Source organism: Bombina bombina, chromosome 5, assembly GCF_027579735.1.
Source record: "Bombina bombina isolate aBomBom1 chromosome 5, aBomBom1.pri, whole genome shotgun sequence".
NCBI lineage: Eukaryota > Metazoa > Chordata > Amphibia > Anura > Bombinatoridae > Bombina > Bombina bombina.
In genome coordinates this window covers 989168060-989193354 of record NC_069503.1, presented here as the reverse complement: position 1 = coordinate 989193354, position 25295 = coordinate 989168060, and the positions used below count along the sequence as shown (strand labels likewise).

General features: G+C 42.5%; 1 protein-coding gene across 1 annotated transcript in view; it reads right to left on the bottom strand.

Moving 5' to 3' along the window:
* LOC128661686 (neural-cadherin-like) overlaps positions 1-25295 on the bottom strand; it is a 488078-nt gene that overhangs the window by 208016 nt on the left and 254767 nt on the right. Inside the window, 1 exon segment of the mRNA XM_053715912.1 lies at positions 23629-23719. Within this exon segment, the coding sequence (XP_053571887.1) occupies positions 23629-23719 (91 nt within the window).

Sequence of the window (25295 nt, the reverse complement as noted above, 5' to 3'; positions counted from 1 at the left end):
GGGGTTAATAAATATAACATAGGGGTCGGCGATGTTAGGGGTAGCAGATTAGGGGTACATAGGGATAACGTAGGTGGCGGCGATTTGCGGTCGGAAGATTAGGGGTTAATTATTTTAAGTAGCTTGCGGCGACGTTGTGGGGGGCAAGTTAGGGGTTAATAGATATAATACAGGGGTCGGCGGTGTTAGGGGCAGCAGATTAGGGGTACATAAGTATAACGTAGGTGGCGGTCGGCAGATTAGGGGTTAAAAATTTTAATCGAGTGGCGGCGATGTGGGGGGACCTCGGTTTAGGGGTACATAGGTAGTTTATGGGTGTTAGTGTACTTTAGGGTACAGTAGTTAAGAGCTTTATAAACCGGCGTTAGCCAGAAAGCTCTTAACTCCTGCTATTTTCAGGCGGCTGGAATCTTGTCGTTAGAGCTCTAACGCTCACTGCAGAAACGACTCTAAATACCGGCGTTAGGAAGATCCCATTGAAAAGATAGGCTACGCAAATGGCGTAGGGGGATCTGCGGTATGGAAAAGTCGCGGCTGTAAAGTGAGCGTTAGACCCTTTAATCACTGACTCCAAATACCAGCGGGCGGCCAAAACCAGCGTTAGGAGCCTCTAACGCTGGTTTTGACGGCTACCGCCGAACTCTAAATCTAGGCCACAGTTTTGGTACGCAAAACCACCTTATCTGCATGGAAAATAAGATAAGGGGAATCACACTGTAAAGCATTTAGCTCAGAAACTCTTCGAGCCGAAGAGATAGCTACTAAAAACAAAACTTTCCAAGATAGAAGCTTAATATCCATGGAATGCATAGGTTCAAACGGAACCCCTTGAAGAACTTTAAGAACTAAATTTAGGGTCCATGGCGGAGCAATAGGTTTAAATACAGGCTTGATTCTAACCAAAGCCTGACTAAATGCTCGAACGTCTGGGACATCTTCCAGACGTTTGTGTAGAAGAATAGACAAAGCAGATATTTGTCCTTATAAGGAACTAGCTGATAATTTGCATACAAAGAGAGAAGCGCTCTACCAGGAACGAACAACAGCTCAGTGGCTTGTTCTATGGCGATTTACCACCCGGAAGCAGCCTCTTTTAGACCAGTGTGCTTTTCACAGAAGAAAATTTTCCTGAAATATATCAGTCTGATCCCGCCAAGTAAGGTCAGTCCAGCCCCGAAATACCAGGCAATTCTCCTCTGAACAAGGAACATGACAACCCCAGACGATCGTTTCGGCCTCCTATGGGCCTCGTCAGTGAGGTGCAGCCACATTCCTCTAAGCACACTGGGCAAGGAGTCCACGTCTGGTTTCCCCCATCACCCATAGGGAGACTTCCCCAGGGTCATAATAATTTGCATACAAAGAGAGAAGGGCTCTACCAGGAACGAACAACAGCTCAGTGGCTTGTTCTATGGCGATTTACCACCCGGAAGCAGCCTCTTTTAGACCAGTGTGCTTTTCACAGAAGAAAATTTTCCTGAAATATATCAGTCTGATCCCGCCAAGTAAGGTCAGTCCAGCCCCGAAATACCAGGCAATTCTCCTCTGAACAAGGAACATGACAACCCCAGATGATCGTTTCGGCCTCCTATGGGCCTCGTCAGTGAGGTGCAGCCACATTCCTCTAAGCACACTGGGCAAGGAGTCCACGTCTGGTTTCCCCCATCACCCATAGGGAGACTTCCCCAGGGTCATAATAATTTGCATACAAAGAGAGAAGCGCTCTACCAGGAACGAACAACAGCTCAGTGGCTTGTTTTATGGCGATTTACCACCCGGAAGCAGCCTCTTTTAGACCAGTGTGCTTTTCACAGAAGAAAATTTTCCTGAAATATATCAGTCTGATCCCGCCAAGTAAGGTCAGTCCAGCCCCGAAATACCAGGCAATTCTCCTCTGAACAAGGAACATGACAACCCCAGACGATCGTTTCGGCCTCCTATGGGCCTCGTCAGTGAGGTGCAGCCACATTCCTCTAAGCACACTGGGCAAGGAGTCCACGTCTGGTTTCCCCCATCACCCATAGGGAGACTTCCCCAGGGTCATAATAATTTGCATACAAAGAGAGAAGCGCTCTACCAGGAACGAACAACAGCTCAGTGGCTTGTTCTATGGCGATTTACCACCCGGAAGCAGCCTCTTTTAGACCAGTGTGCTTTTCACAGAAGAAAATTTTCCTGAAATATATCAGTCTGATCCCGCCAAGTAAGGTCAGTCCAGCCCCGAAATACCAGGCAATTCTCCTCTGAACAAGGAACATGACAACCCCAGACGATCGTTTCGGCCTCCTATGGGCCTCGTCAGTGAGGTGCAGCCACATTCCTCTAAGCACACTGGGCAAGGAGTCCACGTCTGGTTTCCCCCATCACCCATAGGGAGACTTCCCCAGGGTCATAATAATTTGCATACAAAGAGAGAAGCGCTCTACCAGGAACGAACAACAGCTCAGTGGCTTGTTCTATGGCGATTTACCACCCGGAAGCAGCCTCTTTTAGACCAGTGTGCTTTTCACAGAAGAAAATTTTCCTGAAATATATCAGTCTGATCCCGCCAAGTAAGGTCAGTCCAGCCCCGAAATACCAGGCAATTCTCCTCTGAACAAGGAACATGACAACCCCAGATGATCGTTTCGGCCTCCTATGGGCCTCGTCAGTGAGGTGCAGCCACATTCCTCTAAGCACCCTGGGCAAGGAGTCCACGTCTGGTTTCCCCCATCACCCATAGGGAGACTTCCCCAGGGTCATAATAATTTGCATACAAAGAGAGAAGCGCTCTACCAGGAACGAACAACAGCTCAGTGGCTTGTTTTATGGCGATTTACCACCCGGAAGCAGCCTCTTTTAGACCAGTGTGCTTTTCACAGAAGAAAATTTTCCTGAAATATATCAGTCTGATCCCGCCAAGTAAGGTCAGTCCAGCCCCGAAATACCAGGCAATTCTCCTCTGAACAAGGAACATGACAACCCCAGACGATCGTTTCGGCATCCTATGGGCCTCGTCAGTGAGGTGCAGCCACATTCCTCTAAGCACACTGGGCAAGGAGTCCACGTCTGGTTTCCCCCATCACCCATAGGGAGACTTCCCCAGGGTCATAATAATTTGCATACAAAGAGAGAAGCGCTCTACCAGGAACGAACAACAGCTCAGTGGCTTGTTCTATGGCGATTTACCACCCGGAAGCAGCCTCTTTTAGACCAGTGTGCTTTTCACAGAAGAAAATTTTCCTGAAATATATCAGTCTGATCCCGCCAAGTAAGGTCAGTCCAGCCCCGAAATACCAGGCAATTCTCCTCTGAACAAGGAACATGACAACCCCAGACGATCGTTTCGGCCTCCTATGGGCCTCGTCAGTGAGGTGCAGCCACATTCCTCTAAGCACACTGGGCAAGGAGTCCACGTCTGGTTTCCCCCATCACCCATAGGGAGACTTCCCCAGGGTCATAATAATTTGCATACAAAGAGAGAAGCGCTCTACCAGGAACGAACAACAGCTCAGTGGCTTGTTCTATGGCGATTTACCACCCGGAAGCAGCCTCTTTTAGACCAGTGTGCTTTTCACAGAAGAAAATTTTCCTGAAATATATCAGTCTGATCCCGCCAAGTAAGGTCAGTCCAGCCCCGAAATACCAGGCAATTCTCCTCTGAACAAGGAACATGACAACCCCAGACGATCGTTTCGGCCTCCTATGGGCCTCGTCAGTGAGGTGCAGCCACATTCCTCTAAGCACACTGGGCAAGGAGTCCACGTCTGGTTTCCCCCATCACCCATAGGGAGACTTCCCCAGGGTCATAATAATTTGCATACAAAGAGAGAAGCGCTCTACCAGGAACGAACAACAGCTCAGTGGCTTGTTCTATGGCGATTTACCACCCGGAAGCAGCCTCTTTTAGACCAGTGTGCTTTTCACAGAAGAAAATTTTCCTGAAATATATCAGTCTGATCCCGCCAAGTAAGGTCAGTCCAGCCCCGAAATACCAGGCAATTCTCCTCTGAACAAGGAACATGACAACCCCAGACGATCGTTTCGGCCTCCTATGGGCCTCGTCAGTGAGGTGCAGCCACATTCCTCTAAGCACACTGGGCAAGGAGTCCACGTCTGGTTTCCCCCATCACCCATAGGGAGACTTCCCCAGGGCCATAATAATTTGCATACAAAGAGAGAAGCGCTCTACCAGGAACGAACAACAGCTCAGTGGCTTGTTCTATGGCGATTTACCACCCGGAAGCAGCCTCTTTTAGACCAGTGTGCTTTTCACAGAAGAAAATTTTCCTGAAATATATCAGTCTGATCCCGCCAAGTAAGGTCAGTCCAGCCCCGAAATACCAGGCAATTCTCCTCTGAACAAGGAACATGACAACCCCAGACGATCGTTTCGGCCTCCTATGGGCCTCGTCAGTGAGGTGCAGCCACATTCCTCTAAGCACACTGGGCAAGGAGTCCACGTCTGGTTTCCCCCATCACCCATAGGGAGACTTCCCCAGGGTCATAATAATTTGCATACAAAGAGAGAAGCGCTCTACCAGGAACGAACAACAGCTCAGTGGCTTGTTCTATGGCGATTTACCACCCGGAAGCAGCCTCTTTTAGACCAGTGTGCTTTTCACAGAAGAAAATTTTCCTGAAATATATCAGTCTGATCCCGCCAAGTAAGGTCAGTCCAGCCCCGAAATACCAGGCAATTCTCCTCTGAACAAGGAACATGACAACCCCAGACGATCGTTTCGGCCTCCTATGGGCCTCGTCAGTGAGGTGCAGCCACATTCCTCTAAGCACACTGGGCAACTAGCTGATAATCCCTTCTCCAAACCTTCTTGGAGAAAAGACAATATTCTAGGAATCTTAATCTTACTCCACGAGTAACCTTTGGATTCACACCAATAAAGATATTTGCACCAAATCTTATGATAGATCTTCCTGGTGACAGGCTTTCTAGCCTGAATCAGGGTATCAATGACTGACTCAGAGAAACCACGCTTTGATAGAATCAGGCATTCAATCTCCAAGCAGTCAGACGCAGAGAAATTAGATTTGGATGCATGAACAGACCTTGGATTAGAAGTTCCTGCCTCATTGGCAGAGTCCATGGTAGAACCAAGGACATGTCCACTAGGTCTGCATACCAAGTCCTGCGTGGCCACGCAGGTGCTATCACAATCACCGAAGCTCTCTCCTGCTTTATTCTGGCAACCAGACGTAGAAGGAGAGGAAATACATAGGCCAGATTGAAGAACCAAGGCGCCGCTAGAGCATCTATCAGTACCGCCTTGGGATCCCGGGACCTGGACCAGTAACGAGAAAGTTTGGCATTTTGACGGGACGCCATCAGATCCAATTCTGGTGTGCCCCATAGCTGAATCAGCTGGGCAAATACCTCTGGATGGAGTTCCCACTCCCCCAGATGAAAAGTCTAATGACTTAGGAAATCCGCCTCCCAGTTCTCTACTCCTGGGATGTGGATTGCTGAGAGATGGCAAGAGTGATCCTCTGCCCATCAGATTATTTTGGTTACCTCCATCATCGCTAGAGAACTCCTTGTTCCTCCTTGATGATTGATATAAGCTACAGATGTTGTCCGACTGAAACCTGATGAATTTGGCCGCAGCAAGCTGAGGCCACGCCTGAGGCACCTGAAGCGCATTGAATATCGCTCTCAGTTCTAGAATATTTATCGGGAGAAGAGATTCCTCCCGAGACCATAAGCCCTGTGCTTTCAGGGAGTTCCAGACTGCATCCCAGCCTAGCAGGCTGGTATCTGTCGTTACAATGAGCCACTCTGGCCTGCGGAAACACGGTCCTGAGACAACCACCAGAGAAGAGAATCTCTGGTCTACTGGTCCAGATGCAGTTGAGGAGACAAATCTGCATAATCCCCATTCCACTGTTTGAGCATGCATAGATGTAGTGGTCTGAGGTGTAGGCGGGCAAAAGGAACTATGTCCATTGCCGCTACCATGAGTCCGATTACCTCCATATACTGAGCCACTGATGGCCGAGGAATGGAATGAATAGCTCGGCAAGTGGTTAAGAGCTTTGATTTTCTGACCGCCATCAGAAATATTTTCATTTCTACCTAGATGTTCACGATCCCTGGGTTTTAGAAATTGTGTCCCAGGGATATTTTCTGGAATTCAAAGGCTCTCTTCCAAGGGGGACTTTTTCCTAGGAAGGAAACTCTTATAAGAGGGAAGAGAGAACTCTTTTTTATGTTCACCGTCCACCCGTGAGATCTCAGAAAAGCCAACACAATGTCCGTGTGAGACTTGGATAGCTGGAAAGTTGACGCCTGAAATAAGATGTCGTCTAGATAAGGCGCCACTTCTATGCCCCGTGGTCGTAGAACCGCCAGAAGGGACCCTAGCACCCTTGTGAAAATTCTGTGAATAGGGATGTGTAGATACGCATCCTTTAAGTCCACGGTGGTCATATATTGACCCTCCTGGATCAGAGGTAGAATAGACCGAATAGTCTCCATCTTGAATGATGGAACTTTGAGGAACATGTTTAGAATGTTGAGATCCAAGATTGATCTGAAAGTTCCCTCTTTTTTGGAAACCACAAACAGATTTGAGTAAAAACCTAGCCCCTGTTCCTCTTTTGGGACTGGGCGGATCACCCCCATGGTATGTAGGTCTTCTACACAGCATTTACAGACAATCAAGAAATGTGAAAAAGGCCCCCTTGGAAGAGAGCCTTTGAATTCCAGAAAATATCCCTGGGACACAATTTCTAAAACCCAGGGATTGTGAACATCTCTTGCCCAAGCCTGAGAGAAGAGAGAGAATCTGCCCCCTACTAGATCCGGTCCTGGATCGGGGGCTACCCCTTCATGCTGTCTTAGAGGCAGCTGCAGGCTTCTTGGCCTGTTTACCCTTGTTCCAAGCCTGGTTAGGTCTCCAGACTGACTTGGATTGGGCAAAATTCCCCTCTTGCTTTGCAGCAGAGGAAGCTCTGTTTGGTCCTCATCTTATTTGATCTATCCTGAGGGAGGGCATGACCTTTCCCTCCAGTGATGTCTGAAATAATCTCTTTCAGTTCAGGCCCGAATAGGGTCTTTCCTTTAAAAGGGATGTTCAAAAGTTTAGTTTTAGATGACACATCAGCAGACCAGGATTTAAGCCATAATGCCCTGCGTGCTAAAATGTCAAAACCTGAATTCTTTGCCGCTAATTTAGCCAGTTGAAAAGCGGCATCTGTAATAAAAGAATTAGCCAATTTAAAGGGACATTCTACCATAGAACTGTTATTGTTTTAACCCCTTAACGACCGAGGACGTGCAGGGTACGTCCTCAAAAAAAAGGCAGTTAATGCCTGAGAACGTACCCTGCACGTCCTCGGTTTGGAAAGCAGCTGGAAGCGATCCTGCTCGCTTCCAGCTGCTTTCCGGTTATTGCAGTGATGCCTCGATATGGAGGCATCCTGCAATAACCTTTGGTAGCCATCCGGTGCAGAGAGAGCCACTCTGTGGCCCTCTCTGCACCGGAGATCGGTGGCTACCTGCGTTGGTGGGTGGGAGCCGGACCGGGAGGCGGGTGGCGGCCATCGATGGCCCTGGTTATGTGCAGGGGGGGCGGGATCGTGGGCGGGGACGAGCAGGGGCGCGCACGGACGCGCGCGCGTGCACGGGAGGGCGGGGGCGGGCGCGTGCACGGGGAGGGAGCGGGTGGGAACCGCTACACTACAGAAAATGATTTAATAAAAAATGTATAAATATCGAAATCTGGAAAAAAAAAAAAGATCAGCAAGGTGGTGGGGGATTGTCTGTGTGGGGGGGGGAAGCTACACTACAGAAAAAAGCCCCAAAAAAATAAAAAAAGCACTTTTTTTTGCAAACTGGGTACTGGCAGACAGCTGCCAGTACCCAAGATGGCCCCCAATGAGGCAGAGGGGAGGGTTAGAGAGCGGTTTTGGGGGGGATCAGGGAGGTTGGGGGCTAAGGGGGGGATCCTACACCCTAGCATATGTAAATATGCTAAAAAAATTTTTTATTTTTTTTAAAAAACCCTTTTATTTTAGTACTGGCAGACTTTCTGCCAGTACTTAAGATGGCGGGGACAATTGTGGGGTGGGGGAGGGAAGGGAGCTGTTTGGGAGGGATCAGGGGGTGGGATGTGTCAGGTGGGAGGCTGATCTCTACACTAAAGCTAAAATTAACCCTGCAAGCTCCCTACAAACTCCCTAATTAACCCCTTCACTGCTAGCCATAATACACGTGTGAGGCGCAGCAGGATTTAGCGGCCTTCTAATTACCAGAAAGCAACGCCAAAGTCATATATGTCTGCTATTTCTGAACAAAGGGGATCCCAGACAAGTATTTACAACCATTTGTGCCATAATTGCACAAGCTGTTTGTAAATTATTTCAGTGAGAAACCTAAAATTGTGAAAAATTTAACTTTTTTTTCAATTTGATCGCATTTGGCGGTGAAATGGTGGCATGAAATATACCAAAATGTGCCTAGATCAATACTTGGGGTTGTCTACTATACTACACTAAAGCTAAAATTAACCCTACAAGCTCCCTAAAAGCTCCCTAATTAACCCCTTAACTGCTGGGCATAATACACTTGTGGTGCGCAGTGGCATTTAGCGGCCTTCTAATTACCAAAAAGCAACGCCAAAGCCATATATGTCTGCTATTTCTGAACAAAGGGGATCCCAGAGAAGAATTTACAACCATGTATGCCATAATTGCACAAGTTGTTTGTAAATAATTTCAGTGAGAAACCAAAAGTTTGTGAAAAAATTTGTGAAAAAGTGAACGATTTTTTGTATTTGATCGCATTTGGCGGTGAAATGGTGGTATGAAATATACCAAAATTGTCCTAGATCAATACTTTGGGATGTCTACTAAAAAAAAATATATACATGTCAAGGGATATTCAGGGATTCCTGAAAGATATTAGTGTTCTAATGTAACTAGCGCTAATTTTGGAAAAAAGTGGTTTGGAAATAGCAAAGTGCTACTTGTATTTATGGCCCTATAACTTGCACAAAAAGCAAAGAACATGTAAACATTGGGTATTTCTAAACTCAGGACAAAATTTTGAAACTATTTAGCATGGGTGTTTTTTGGTGGTTGTAGATATGTAACAGATTTTGGGGGTCAAAGTTAGAAAAAGTGTGTTTTTTTCAATTTTTCCTCATATTTTATATTTTTTTTTATAGTAAATTATAAGATATGATGAAAATAATGGTATCTTTAGAAAGTCCATTTAGTGGCGAGAAAAACGGTATATAATATGTGTGGGTACAGTAAATGAGTAAGAAGAAAATTACAGCTAAACACAAACACCGCAAAAATGTAAAAATAGCCTTGGTCCCAAACGGACAGAAAATGGAAAAGTGCTGTGGTCATTAAGGGGTTAAAAGATAGATAATCCCTTTATTACCCATTACCCAGTTTTGCAAAACCAACACAGTTATATTAATATACTTTTTACCTCTGTGATTACCTTGTATCTAGGAACCTTCTTCCATCCCCCTGATCACATGACTGTGACTTGTTATTATCTATTGTCTTAAATTTAGCATTGTTTTGTGCTAGATCTTAAATAACCCTCTGTGCCTGAACACAGTGTTATCTATATGGCCCACGTGTACTTTCTGTCTCTTTGTGTTGAAAAGAGATTTAAAAAGCATGTGATAAGAGGCAGCCCTCAAAGGCTTAAAAATTAGCATATGAGCCTACCTATGTTTAGTTTAAACTAAGAATACCAAGAGAAAAAAGCAAATTTGATGATAAAAGTAAATTGGAAAGTTGATTAAAATTAAAAGTCCTATCTGAATAATGATAGTTTAATTTATACTAGACTGTCTCTTTAAGGGCCTTAATTCTGTCCAAAATTTCTTCTAATGGAGTCTTCATCTGAAGAGCCTCTTCTAGAGCCTCAAACCAGAAAGCAGCTGCAGTAGTTGCAGGAACAATGCATGCAATAGGTTGAAGAAGAAAACCTTGATGAACAAAAAATTTCTTCAGGAGACCCTCTAATTTTTTATCCACAGGATCTTTGAAAGCACAACTGACTTCAATAGCTATAGTTGTACGCTTAGACAGAGTAGAAATAGCTCCCTCCACCTTAGGAACTGTCTGCCACGAGTCCCGCATGGTGTCAGATATGGGAAACATTTTCTTAAAAACAGGAGGGGGAATAAACGGAATACCTGATCTATCCCACTCCGTAGCAATAATATTCACAATCCTCTTAGGGACTGGAAAAAAACATCAGTATAAACAGGAACCTCTAAGTATTTATCCATCTTACACAATTTCTCTGGGACCACTATAGGGTCACAATCATCTAGAGCCGCTAATACCTCCCTGAGCAATAAGCGGAGGTTTTCAAGCTTAAATTTAAAGGCCGTCATATCAGAATCTGTCTGAGGAAGTATCTTTCCTGAATCAGAAATTTCTCCCTCAGATAACAAATCCCTCACCCCTACCTCAGAGCATTGTGAGGGTATATCAGATACGGCTACTAAAGCGTCAGACTGCTCAGCATTTTTCATTAACCCAGAGCTGTCCCGCTTTCCTTGAAAACCAGGCAGTCAGGATAAAACCTCTGTGAGGGTTGTATTCCTAACTGTGGCCATGTCTTGTAAAATAAATGAATTTGACACACTAGAGGTACTTGGCGTCACTTGTGCGGGCGTTACTGGTAGTGACACTTGGGGAGAGCTAGATGCTAAACCCTCATTTACTTCTGACTGAGAATCATCTATTGCTCTATTTTTAAGTGCTAATATATGTTCTTTATAGTTTATGGACATATCAGTACAATTGGGACACATTCTAAGAGGGGGTACCACAATGGCTTCCAAACATATTGAACAAGGATTTTCCTTGGTGTCAGACATGTTAAACAGGCTAGTAATGTAACAAGCAAGCTTGGAAAACACTGTAATCAAAGTAAATAACACTCAGAAATAAAACGGTACTGTGCCTTTAAGAGAAAAAAAGCTGCACAAATTCTGCAAAACAGTGTAAAAAAGCAGTAAACATAACGAAATTTAAATAGGCTACAGACCATTTTACCCAAATGAATCCACACAGACCAAGCTGGCTTTCTTAATAAGCGAAATTCAGCTGCAAAAATCAGAGAACTTCTTGTTACTCTGGATTATATCCAGAATACTCCTCCTGCGGAGGTGGGGAGAGAGGACACCCCAGATTTAGCCATTTTATCTATCGACGCAGAAAAAGCGTTTGACTCAGTAATATTCAATCATATACTGACATCCTTAACAAAGTTTGGGATTAAAGGAAATCTTCCCAGATTTCTTGACAACTTGCATAATTATTCCCAAACAAGACTGATAATAAATGATACTTTCTCGCCCCCGATTGCAATTAAAAGGGGGACTCGCCAGGGGTGTCCTCTCTCTCCACTCCTGTTTGATCTAGCAATTGAGCCTCTTGCAATCATGCTTCGAGAAACACTTAACGGCATAAAAATTAGGAATTATGAGATAAAGATCGGGCTATATGCTGATGATCTTTTAATTTACCTCTCCAATACAAGGGTCAATATACCACGACTCCTTCAAATCACCGATCACTTTAGCTCTTTCTCGGGTTATAAAGTGAATAAATCAAAATCCGAGATCTGCTGGCTAAGGAGAAACAACAACTCTTTCACTAACTCTTTATTTAAAGAGGTCTCTGAATCTTTTAAATACCTTGGGATCCACATACCGATTAATTTTAGAGACCTATACAAATTGAATATCTCCCCTATATTAATCAATATCAAAGAGAAGCTAAGGGACTGGCAGCATCTACCATTATCTATTTCTGGAAGATCAGAACTATTTAAAATGATCCTTCTCCCTAAGCTTCTCTATATCCTGCAGAATGTCCCATTAATTTTGTTAGAAAAAGATATCCGCTCAATTAACTCTGCACTTATACAATTTATATGGCAAGGGAAAAGATCCAAGATATCCCTTACTAAGCTTACTGCACCAAGGGAATATGGAGGTATAGCAGTACCAAATATGAGACTTTACAACCTTAGCTTTCTCGCACGTATAATTATGGATTGGATATTCTCTAAAAATTATGTTCTTAATAATGAACTTGAACGTAGTGTGTGTGATCCATATCTCCCACTGGCCTTGATCCATTGCCTGCCAAAGAAGCTCCCAGAAAAAATCAAAAGATTAAAAACTATATATAATCCTATAAAAGCATGGTGGAACATAACTAAACTCCTAGGAATAAATAGTAATATCTCAAGTTATCTTCCTTTGATAGGAAATCCCCAATTTCCAGCGGGCATAAATTCAGCGGTTTTTAACCGATGGCAGGATAATGGCCTCGTAAAAATCTCTTCTCTGATAGACAGCGAAAGAAAATGTATTAAGACTTTTGAAGAATTGAAGAATGAATTTAACCTCATTAATAAAGATTTTTTTGCATACTTGCAAATAAGACACTTCACAGCTGAACTAGTTAAAGAGGCCAACTGGCATTGGACGCTAGGAAAGCTGGAAAACTGGCTAAATCTTGGCAAAATTGGTCTTATGTCTATATCGCCGTGTTACCATCTACTCAGTGCCAACAAAGCCACCCTTGGTCTGGAAGGGCTGGCAACGGCATGGTCCTCCTTAATACCTCAAAGTAATATCCTAGCCAAAACTATCCAGATGTCGATTAACAAAGTGGCATCCACCACCATCTCAGCTACATGGCGAGAGGCACATCTCAGGCTTCTTCACAGGGCTTATTTCACCCCGGAGAGAGGCCTTAGAGTGCATAACCAACAATTCAATAAATGCCCCAAATGCTATTTTCCAGCGGCAGATCTGACACATATGTTTTGGTATTGCCCTAAGATTAGAAGATTCTGGATTAAACTGGAATACTGGATTAAAAATGTTCTGAAAATAGAGATAATCCCTTTTTCACTATATCAAATCATTCTCTGTCTAAATGATAATAAAATCGTGTGTAGTAACGAAAAATTAGTAAACCTCTCTATCATGGCTACTAGATACCTGATCTGCAAAAAATGGAAACTGAGGTCTCTACCCACTCTTACTGAAGTTAAGAATTATTTAAAGAAACAATGCGTGCTAGAACAGAGAGACACAAATATTGATAAAGAACTTGATATAAGAAAATTCTTTAACAAATGGGCAGCCTTTATAAAAACATTCCAAGAGAGGGAAATTGATTGTCTGATATTTCCATTTAAAAATTCAGAAATAGTTCTTCTTGGTATCTGGTAAACGCGGAGATTAGAATTGGATGCTCTTCCAACTTCCCACCCCCCCCCTCCCCATGGATTAATTATTAATGGGGGTTCCTTTTTTTTTTTTTTTTGTGTGTATTACACATGATGTTTTGTATGAATGTGTGTGGTATGATATATAGTTTAGATCCATCCTTTCATTGGCTACTGCCTTACCATTAGTTCAGTGTTCTAGATCATAAAATAACTCAACACTTAGATCTAGGTAAGGAACCCACCACAACATTAAGTAAAATAAGGAACATTTTAGAGTATACATAAAAATAACCCTATTACGAGAATTCAAGTTCTTAGTTATTACAAACAGACTTGCTTTGCCGCAGCTATAGAAGTGGTTAGGGATCACTAACTCCTACAGCTACACACCTATCTTTTCTTTTATTACTTTTTCTCCCTTCCCCCCCCTCTATTTAATTTTTTTTTTTTTTTTTTTTTTTTTGGTTTTTTTTGTTTCTCTGTGTTACGAAAGTTATAACGATCAAGAAATTGTTATTATAAGAAGGTAAAATCAGGAAAAACCCCGCAGAGTATACAATTTAATTTAGAGAAATTTTGGTCAGCATTAATAAATATTGGTGGTTCCAGTATTTTATTTATGTTTTATTTTTTTCCTCTCTATTGATTGTCTTGGGCCCTGCGTGGCGCCAAATATGTGTTATTTGTAATCTTTGTTTACACTGCTGGTTATAAAATAAAAAGTTAAAAAAAAAAAAAAAAAACATAACGAAATTTTTACAGTAGTATCATATAGCCTTAGTAGCTTTGCACAGCTATGCAAATAAACAATTAACCCCTTAATGGCAAAACCGGATTGAAAAAACATCAAAACCAGTCAAAAAGACTTTCAGCACCTTGCCACAGCTCTGCTGTGGCTCCTACCTGCCCTTCAGAACAATTTGTGGGGGAAAAAACTTCTTTTACAGCCCTCAAACACGGCAGGAACCTCTGGAGAAGCCGTTAGAAGTCTCAGAGGAAAAGAAACTGCACAACTGAGGCATGAAAATAGGCCCCTCCCACCTCACTCAATGTTTTGAGGCCTAACAGACAAACACTAGAGTGACTCTAAATTAACCATGTGGGTTAGAAAACTCAAAAACAAGCCACAATGACCCCTTTAGTTCCTTCAAAAAAATGTAAAATTGAATCATTCACTGAATAAACAAAAACGTTTTTATCAAACAGTGTCACCAGTAACTAATGAGCCCTTCATGCAAGCTGAAATTCCTATCCAAGTGTCTGAATACAGCTTACCCTTCCCTCATGGGGATATTGCCAGCCTTTTCTAGAAATAATATAGTCTGCCTAGAAAAAAATAGACTGAACATACCTTAATGCAGTTTAGCCTGCAAACTGTTCCCCCAACTGAAGTTTTCCTGTACTCTAAATGCTAAGATCATCATCCTCCATGCAGAAATCTTCATCCCTTTTCTGCCAGAGAGTAAATAGTACACACCGGTACCATTTAAAATAACAAACTTTTGCTTGAGAAAATAAAAACCTAACATTTTTGTCACCACACTCCTCTTTGCCCTTCCTAGCAGTTAAGCATGCAGAGAGAATGACTGGGGGGGTGGAGCTAAGGGGGGAGCTATATAGGCAGCTCTGCTGTGGGTGCTCTCTCTGCCACTTCCTGTAGGGGAGGAGAATATCCCACATGTAAGGATGAATCTGTGGACTCGATACATCTTACAAGAGAAAGCTAGCTATTAGTAGCTAACATACATTAGCGCTGAGAGATTATGATTAGACATCACATGAATGCAGAGACAGCTAGCTATTAGTAGCTAACATACATTAGCATTGAGAGTTTATGATTAGACATCACATGAATGGAGAGAATGCTAGCTATTAGTAGTTAACATACATTAGCGCTGAGAGTTTATGATTAGACAACACATGAATGCAGAGACAGCTAGCTATTAGTAGCTAACATACATTAGCGCTGAGAGTTTATGATTAGACATCACATGAATGCAGAGAAAGCTAGCTATTAGTAGCTAACATACATTAGCGCTGAGAGTTTATGATTAGACATCACATGAATGCAGAGAAAGCTAGCTATTAGTAGCTAACATACATTAGCACTGAGAGTTTATGATTAGACATCACATGAATGCAGAGAAAGCTAGCTATTAGTAGCTAACATACACTAGCGCTGAGAGTTTATGATTAGACATCACATGAATGCAGAGAAAGCTAGCTATTAGTAGCTAACATACATTAGCACTGACAGTTTATGATTAGACATCACATGAATGCAGAGACAGCTAGCTATTAGTAGCTAACATACATTAGCACTGAGAGTTTATGATTAGACATCACATGAATGCAGAGAAAGCTAGCTATTAGTAGCTAACATACATTAGCGCTGAGAGTTTATGATTAGACATCACATGAATGCAGAGAAAGCTAGCTATTAGTAGCTAACATACATTAGCGCTGACAGTTTATGATTAGACATCACATTAATGCAGAGACAGCTAGCTATTAGTAGCTAACATACATTAGCACTGAGAGTTTATGATTAGACATCACATGAATGCAGAGAAAGCTAGCTATTAGTAGCTAGCATACATTAGCGCTGAGAGTTTATGATTAGACATCACATAAATGCAGAGAAAGCTAGCTATTAGTAGCTAACATACATTAGCGCTGAGAATTTATGATTAGACATCACATGAATGCAGAGATAGCTAGCTATTAGTAGATAACATACATTAGCACTGAGAGTTTATGATTAGACATCACATGAATGCAGAGACAGCTAGCTATTAGTAGCTAACATACATTAGCGTTGAGAGTTTACGATTAGTCATCACAAGCTGATCTAAGTAGTGCACAGACGCATCCAGTCTGTTAGTTACTAAGACCTGCAATAAGCACTGCGCTCCCAGATCCACCACAGCTGAGAAGGGGCAGCAGCATATCAGCACAAGGTCTTCTCCAGCCTCACCTTGTTAGCATATCCCCGGGCAAGTTTCTCACCAAGAATGCTCCCACTGCAAAAATGCCGGCGGCTCTAAATGAAGCAACGGTTTAAAGGAGCACTGCCTGTAAAGAGTGAACTTAATCAGTGCACGTGCCTTGTCTTCTCTGTAAAAGCCTGCACTTTATCGCTCACTGTACTGTGTGCTAGCTTTTAGAGAGAGGATAGGGCAGATGTGCTGCCCCTCCCAAATCTGCTGCACTAGGCACCGGCCTTGTTGGCCTAGGCCATAATACGCCCCTGTGCAGAGGTCTCATATGGAACCGAGCAAAAGGAATGATGTCCATGGAGGCAACCATCAAACCATTCACCTCCATGCATTGAGCCACAGATGGATGAATAGCAAACTGGAGAGACAGGCAAGAAACATGAAGTTTTGATTTTCTGACGTCCGTCAGAAAAATCTTCATGGACAGGGAATCTATGATTGTTTCCAAGAAACATGCCCTTGTATCTGGAACAAGGGAACTCTTTTCCCAGATTTACTTTCCACCCGTGGGAACGTAGAATAGACAACAACATCTTGGTATGAGATTTTGCTAGATGAAAAGATAGCGCTGGAACTAGAATGTCATCTAGATAAGGTGCCACAGCAATACCGTGGGACCTCACCACTGCCAGAAGAGCCCCCAGAACCTTTGTAAAAATTCTGAGAGCTGTAGCAAGGCCAAAAGGAAGGGCAACAAACTGTAAATGTTTGTCCTGGAAGGCAAACCTTAGATACTGATAATGATCCCTGTGAATAGGAACATGAAGATACGCGTCCTTCAGATCTATGGTCATCATGAACAGACCCTTTTGGACCAAAGGAAGAATAGAATGGATGGTCTCCATCTTGAAGGCCGGAACCCTGAGGAATTGGTTTAGACACTTTAGGTCCAGAATGAGATGAAAAGTGCCCTCCCTTTTGGGAACTATAAATAGATTTGAATAGAATCCTAGACACTGTTCCTCTAGAGCAGTGTTTTTCAACCAGTGTGCCGTGGCACACTAGTGTGCCGTGAGAGATCCTCAGGTGTGCCGCGGCAGACTGACAACAGTGTGACATAATTTTTAAATATTGCTTGTTTTTTACTATGGGCCGTTTTTTTATTTTGAGTGAAATGATGACTGGGGTAACTGTGCAGCGGAAGCTCGCCTCCCCTACCCGTGTTCACACCTGGAAGGGATCCCCACAACACGTGCCTAGTGCCAGCTCTACACGCAGCACCACATAACACTTCAATCCCCCATGCATGCTGGCGCAGCTTTGCTCCTCCTCCTCCAGAACAGTATACCATGCTCCACATATAATCTTGTGCTCCACTTTTCCCAGTTTGTGGGGGGGGGAACAACTTTTCCCAGTGCAGGGATGTCCCTCTTTCAAATTTTGAAATATTGGGAGGTATGTGACAGGCATCATTTACAACTATGACATATTGACATTCATTCACAGACAATCATTATGATTGTTTGTGAATGAATGTCAATATGTCACGTATAGTTTGTAGGAGGCATGGCATGACAGCACAGTACAGTATGTGTGTGTGTGTGTGTATATATACATATATATGCCATGGTAACCAGCGGTAGTTCCGTCCACTCGATTCCTCTGAGGTGGGCGAGAAAGACCTGAGAGAATATGCCCCAATTAGACATCGGTCACACATTTGGGTAAGGTATATGCAGGTACAACTGATGTGCACTTAATGTGTTAAGTGGATCTAATTTTTTGTATGTTTTCACATATATAATGTATGATGCTAGTATTGAAAAAGCACGGGTTGATTCACTTTTGAAATGGCACATCAGCATTAAGATAAGATTGATGCTATAGGCTAGATCACATTTGATTATTTGCAAATGTAACATGTTGAAATCGGATAATATATTAATTTGTCATTCTCACACCGGTAGTGCTTAGATACATAGCACTTCCGTTTTTTCACTCTGAATGGAACGCAAGGCGTGCGTTCCAGCTCAATGCCTATAGGTTTTTGAATTCACTGATCACACACAGGTATTGCTTGTTTAATTAATTATTTTGTTTTGAACTGTGTATGCATGTATAAATTGAACACATTCTCACTTTTATGTTATGCTGATGAAGGGGAAGATATCCCTGAAAACGTTACATCAATAAAACAAACCTTTGGTTTCACTTGGATTGAGAAAGACCTGTGAGTGCATTTACTTTTCAAGGATTATATATATATATATATATATATATTCCTCGTTTGCAAGAAGGCACTCACTGGTCTTAGTAAAAAACAATATTTCTGGGCTGTTATGTGTGGGGATGGTATCGATCGCGGTTAAACCACTTGTGGATTTTTAATTGAAAGGCACTGTTGTGCTTCATATGAAGTTTATCTTCATCCTCAAGCTGTCATATCGTTCGATGCCCATCTGAACTCATACGCCTTATACTGGGACTAACACAGTCTGTTGGTGTTTATGTTTTTTCCTGGCTGTAGGTTCCCATGACAACCGCCTGCTGATTAGCCTATACGATAGGGCTATAGTCACGCTGTTGCGTGATGACAACAGTAGGAGCGGCTAAGAAAGACATACCGTAGTGTGTTTACAAGCGGTTGCCATGGAGACACGTAGCCAATTGGAAGCGAATGACGTCTCACGCTCGCGCCCACGTCTGAGCGCGATGACGTCAGGGGGGAGATGGAGGAACTGCAGGAGCGGGAAGATGTGAATATGAATGGGTATATAAGGTTGTATATAGATGTATGTTGTTAGCGATTTTCTACTTTGGGAACATGATTGTCCTATATTGGTGATGTTAGCAGAACATTTGACAAAGATGTCATAACGACATCGAAACGTTATGGATGTATTTGCTTTTTAAACATATGAATTAAAAGTTGTTTTTTACTAAGACCAGTGAGTGCCTTCTTGCAAACGAGGAATGGATACAATTTATGTGAAGTGCACCCTGGCAGTTGTGGTAATGTAAGACTGTGCTTATCTCTTTTTGGAGGATATTTTTATATATATATATATATATATATATATATATATATATATATATATATATATATATATATATATATATTTGTAAAATTTTAGGATGGTGGTGTGCCGCAGGATTTTTAAATGTAAAAAACGGCAAAAAAAAGGTTGAAAATCACTGCTCTAGAGGAACTGGTACAATCACTCCCAGGGATGATAGGTCATTTACGCAGTTTAAGAAGGCCTCTCTCTTTATCTGGTTTGCAGATAACCTTGACAGGTGGAATCTGCCCCTGGGAGGACAAGATTTAAATCCTATTTTGTAACCATGGGATACTATATCTATGTCACAAGAATCTGGAACATTGCGTATCCAAGCATGCCGAAAAAAAGAAAGCCTGCCCACCACTTGATCCACTACAGGAACAGGGGCGGCCCCTTAATGTTAATTTAGAATCAATGGAAGGTTTATTGGCTTGCTTCCCCCTATTCCAAGGCTGACTGGACCTCCAAGAAGACTTGGATTGATCCGACTTGGAAGAGGAAGACTTCTGTATCCTTTCCACCTGTAATGTCAGAAGTTATTTCAGCCAGACTTGGTCCAAACAAGGTTTTACCCTTATAAGGCAGAGTTAAAAGCTTGGACTTGGATGTAACATCTTCAGATCAAGATTTTAACCACAGAGCTCTGCGAGCTAAAACAGTAATACCAGAAATCTTAGCACCCAGCCTCAGAACTTGCATGTTGGCATCACAAATAAAGGTATTGGCTAGCTTGAGAGCCTTGATCCTGTCTTGGATCTCCTCTATAGTAGTCTCTTCTAGGATAAGATTAAATAAGTAATTGCACCAATAAGATGCTGCCACCGCAAATGTAGCAATACTAGCAACAGGTTGTCACTGTAATCCCTGATGAATGTACATCTTTTTCAAAAAAGCCACAAGCTTCTTATCCATGGGATCATTGAAAGAACAACTATCTTCAATAGGAATAGTAGTACTCTTAGCCAGAGTAGAGATAGCTCCCTCTACCTTGGGCACTGTGTGCCACGAATCACGAATAGCATTAGCAAAATAATTTCTTTTTTTAAAAACAGGGGGCGGGGAAAAAAAGGAATTCCTGGTTTATCCCATTCCTGAGTTATAATTTCTGCCATACGGTCTGGAACTGGAAACACTTCCATAGATGAGGGTACATCATATACCCTATTAAGCTTACTAGACCTCTTTGGATTCTCCGCAACAGAAGCGTTGAATTCTTCCAAAGTAGCAAGAACCTCCTTCAAAAGAACTCGGTGTTCTAACTTAAATCTGAAATTAATTTCCTCTGAATCTACAGAATTGGTCACTACAGTATCAGAATCTGAAAATTCCGCCTCAGAAGCCACTGAGGAATCCTCCTCATCAGATAATTGAGACAAACTAACGTAACCTTAGCGGAGTCAGCCTTACTAACATCAATATGTTTATATTTCCTATTACGCTTACCAGAAACCTTTGGAAAAGCTGATAAAGCTGCAGAAACAGAATCTGCCCAGTGAAATCCCCAGGTAAAAAAACACCCCCAAGAGTTTGCAAGGAATTGCAGGGCACTGCATGTGAAGCTTGGGAAGCTTGAGGGAAAGCTGAAGCGTAGCTAGGATAACACTATCCTGAGAGACAGGAGGCTCAGGGAGAGACATCTTGGGCCCCATTACATATGCGGCGTCACCCGCAAAAGCCGGCGATGCCGTTTTTTGTGCGGGTTTGGTATCCTGTATACAGCACCGCATATCGGTATCCAATATTCAGCGCAAGGAATTATGTGGCGAAAATGGAGAAATCTTACTCCATTTTTACCTCGCCATAAAAGGCAGCCGTAGCAATGTATGGGAGCACCGTAACTCCCGAAATTTTTTTCAAGAAGTGGAAAATGAGGGGTTCTGTTTGATAACATGCTGCATTCATCTTGCCATCAATTCTGGCCAAATTTCCTGTGCCTTTTGTAGCTCACACATCCCCAAAACATCAGCGATCCACCTCTGTGTTTCACAGTAGGAATGGTGTACCTTTCATCATAGGCCTTGTTGACTCCTCTCCAAATGTAGCGTATATAGTTGTGACCAAAAAGCTAAATTTTGGTCTCATCACTCCAAATGACTTTGTTGCAGAAAGTTTGAGGCTTGTCTCTGTGCTGTTTGGCGTATTGTAAGCGGGATACTTTGTGGCATTTGCGTAGTAATGGCTTTCTTCTGGCGACTCAACCATGCAGCCCATCTTTCTTCAAGTGCCTCCTTATTGTGCATCTTGAAACGGTCACACCACATGTTTTCAGAGAGTCCTGTATTTTACCTGAAGTTATTTGTGGGTTTGTCTTTGCATCCCGAACAATTTTCCTGGCAGTTGTGGCTGAAATTTTAGTTGGTCTACCTGACCATGGTTTGGTTTCAACAGAACCCCTCATTTTCCACTTCTTGATTAGAGTTTGAACACTGCTGATTTGCATTCTCAATTACTTGGATATCTTTTTATATCCCTTTCTTGTTTTATACAATTCAACTACCTTTTTCCGCAGATCCTTTGACAATTCTTTTGCTTTTCCCATGACTCAGAATCCTGGCCAAAATCACCAGGAGGGTATGTAAACGTTTGATCAGGGTCATTTGGGTAGTTTCTGTTGTTATTATGATTTAAATAGAGTAAACACAGTTAATTGATAATAAATCACTTCAGCCAAACACTAACCATGAGTGAAAGAAAAGTTGTTGTGTTATAATTCATATTCTCTGAAAAATGGCCAAGAAATCATAAATTCTGCCAGGGTATGTAAACTTATGAGCACATCTGTATGTATATATATATATATATATATATATATATATATATATATGTATATATATATATATATATATATATATATATATATATATATATATATACACACACAGTATATATATAAATCTTCAGTCATGTTTCAGATTCACTAGTTGCATTTCCACTGCACCAGTTAAAACTCCATTGCAGGATCATCTTCAGACAGTGACGTGTGGTAAGGTCAATGGCTGGTGAGGCACTGGCTAATATCAGAGCCAGATAAACACACATATGTGAACGTGATAGAGGTTCAATTGTTGAATACTTAAAAGTCTGCAGAATCACTAAGGCACACAAACATTAATATTCAAAGGCACGCACACAGACACACTCATAGACACACACAAACAGAAACATTCAAAGGCACCCACTCACAGACACACAGAAATACTCAGATACACAGAAAAATGTATTGACACCCAGAAATACTCACACACTCAAAAAAACTGAGACACATAGAAACACTCCTGAGACACACACACACATTCAAAGACACAAAAACACTCACATAGATACACATACTTACACACACAAGCACTAATAAACAAAAATAAAAAATAGCTATACTGTATGTATAGGTGCACAGTAATATGCACTCATTGGATTTATAGCAAAAAATAAATAAAAATAAAATTTTGTTATTGTTTATTTATTTTTATACAAATCCAGAAGTGCCTATCATGGATCTGTAATATGATTTATAGTTTATATATACTGCTTTTATTGTCTATTGTGAGTACTGGATCAATTTTGAATATTTTATCACATGCTTATAATGCTGTTGCTAAGCTTTTTTAAAACATATTTTTACCATTAAAGTGAAAGTAAATCCAAGTGTTTTACAAATGCTAGGATTTACTATTGAAACAAATAAAGGGCACTTTAATTCATGAAGTATAGGATACTTCATGTAGAAAGCTCCTTTATTTGATTCAATTGATCGCCGCTCTTAGCTCCTACAGCTGAGCTGAACTGTATTTTCAGCTAAAGTCAGAAAATTGGGTAAGTTTATTTTTTATTTTCATGACAGGTGAGGCTCTGCCTCCCCTTACTACTGTTCATGCTCTGGAGAAAGGTGAACACATGATGGGTGGGTCCAACCCCAAAGGAAGCAGTGTGCACTTGAAATTTAATTTGTGCTTGCTGAAAGCCAGTGTTCATAATCCTCATCACTGCATAAATACTAGCAGTATATGTGTTACTAGGCATGTGGGAGTTAAATCACAGCACAGCTTGGGATCAAAAAGGAGCAGAAATAAGTTATGTGTATATTACAGTGTACTATTTCAACAAATGAAAACCATCAATGTCCCAACAAACAGTGCACGTGAAGACAGGAACTCACTGCCGCTGTGTATATTACATTCAGGACTAAGCTTATAACCAACTGATCAGTTGTGAGAAATATAGAGCAGGCATATAAAAGTGGTGAAGGTGAGTGGGTGGCAAATTTCTGTGTTTAGGACAGAACAAAGCCTAAATAATCCACTGAGTCAATTTAACCTCAGATGACAGCAAGCCTTTTTTAATAATATTAGCATTGGTGTTTCAGATTGAAGCTTTTTGGTAGTACTAAAGAAATACCATTTACCTTGACTTCCCTTCAAGAGTATACAGCTTGTGCTCCCAGTCATCCAAATCTGGTGATACAATTTTCCCAAGAACCACAGTAGGAAAGTAGCCTGTTAAGAAATTACTTTGTTAGCAAATTATTGGTACTAAAATTAATTTAACTTAAGATGCCTATAGTTGGATATTGTCTAAAAATAAACACTCAAGCATAAGTATTATTTTCACTGTAACAGTGTCGGTGGGGGGTATTTGCGTGTGGGGGGGGGGATTATCTTATAATATAAAAGGCCAAGTGTGTTTGTCCAAAGCTGTCATGCGCAGTAGAGACTGCACGAGGACAAACACACCTGGCCTTCAATAAACTGACCTGGGCTGGCTGCTGGCACCTAATCCATGAAGGGGCAGATGCCTACCATCTGTGAAGGGGCAGAGCCACGTAGTGAAGGGGCGGAGTCTAAGTGTGACAGGGGCGGTGCCGGGAAGGAGCTGCTGTGGCTGTCTCAGTGTCTGCACAAGAGGGGAGATATATAGCAAAAGAGGGGAAGAGAGAGAGCAAAAGAGAGGGGTGAGAGAGATTAAAAGAGAAGGGTGAGAGAGAGCAATAGAGAGAGGTGAGAGAGCAAAAGAGAGGGGTGAGAGAGAGCAAAAGAGAGGGGTGAGAGAGAGTAAAAGAGAAGGGTGAGAGATAGTAAAATACAGGGGAGGGAGAGAGCAAAAGAGAGGGGGAGAGCGAGCAAAAGAGGGGGCGAGAGTGAGCAAGAGAGGGGGAGAGAGAGAGCAAAAGAGAGGGGGAGACAGAGAGAGCAAAAGAGAGGGGGAGACAGAGAGAGCAAAAGAGAGGGGAGACAGAGAGAGAGAGAGAGAGAGAGAGAGAGAGAGCAAAAGAGAGGGGAGAGAGAGCAAAAGAGAGGGGGTGAGAAAGAGATCAAAAGAGGGGGGGAGAGATCAAAAGAGAGGGGGAGAGAGAGAGCAAAAAAAGAGGGGGAGAGAGAGCAAAAGAGAGAGGGACAGAGCAAAAGATAGGGGGAGAGAGAGAGAGCAAAAGAGAGGGGGAGAGAGAGCAAAAAAGAGAGGGGGAGAGAGAGCAAAAAGAGAGGGGGGAGAGAGCAAAAGAGAGGGGGGAGAGAGCAAAAGAGAGGGGAGAGAGTGCAAAAGAGAGGGGGAGAGAAAGAGAGCAAAAGAGAGGGGGAGAGAGACCAAAAGAGAGGGGAGAGAGCAAAAGAGTGGGAGGAGAGAGCAAGCAAAAGAGAGGGTGAGAGAGAGAGCGGGCAAAAGAGATGGTGAGAGAGAGAGTGCAAAAGAGAGGGGGAGAGAGCAAAAGAGAGGCGAGAGAGTGCAAAAGAGAGGGGGAGAGAGAGCAAAAGAGAGGGGGAGAAATAGCAAAAGAGAGGGGAGAGAGAGCAAAAGAGAGGGGGTGAGAGAGAGAGATCAAAAGAGGGGGGGAGAGATCAAAAGAGAGGGGGGAGAGAGAGAGCAAAAAAGAGGGGGAGAGAGAGAGAGCAAAAGAGAGAGGGACAGAGCAAAAGATAGGGGGAGAGAGAGAGCAAAAGAGAGGGGGAGAGAGAGCGAAAAAGAGAGGGGGAGAGAGCAAAAGAGAGGGGAGAGAGTGCAAAAGAGAGGAGGAGAGAAAGAGTGCAAAAGAGAGGGGGGAGAGAGACCAAAAGAGAGGGGAGAGAGAGAGCAAAA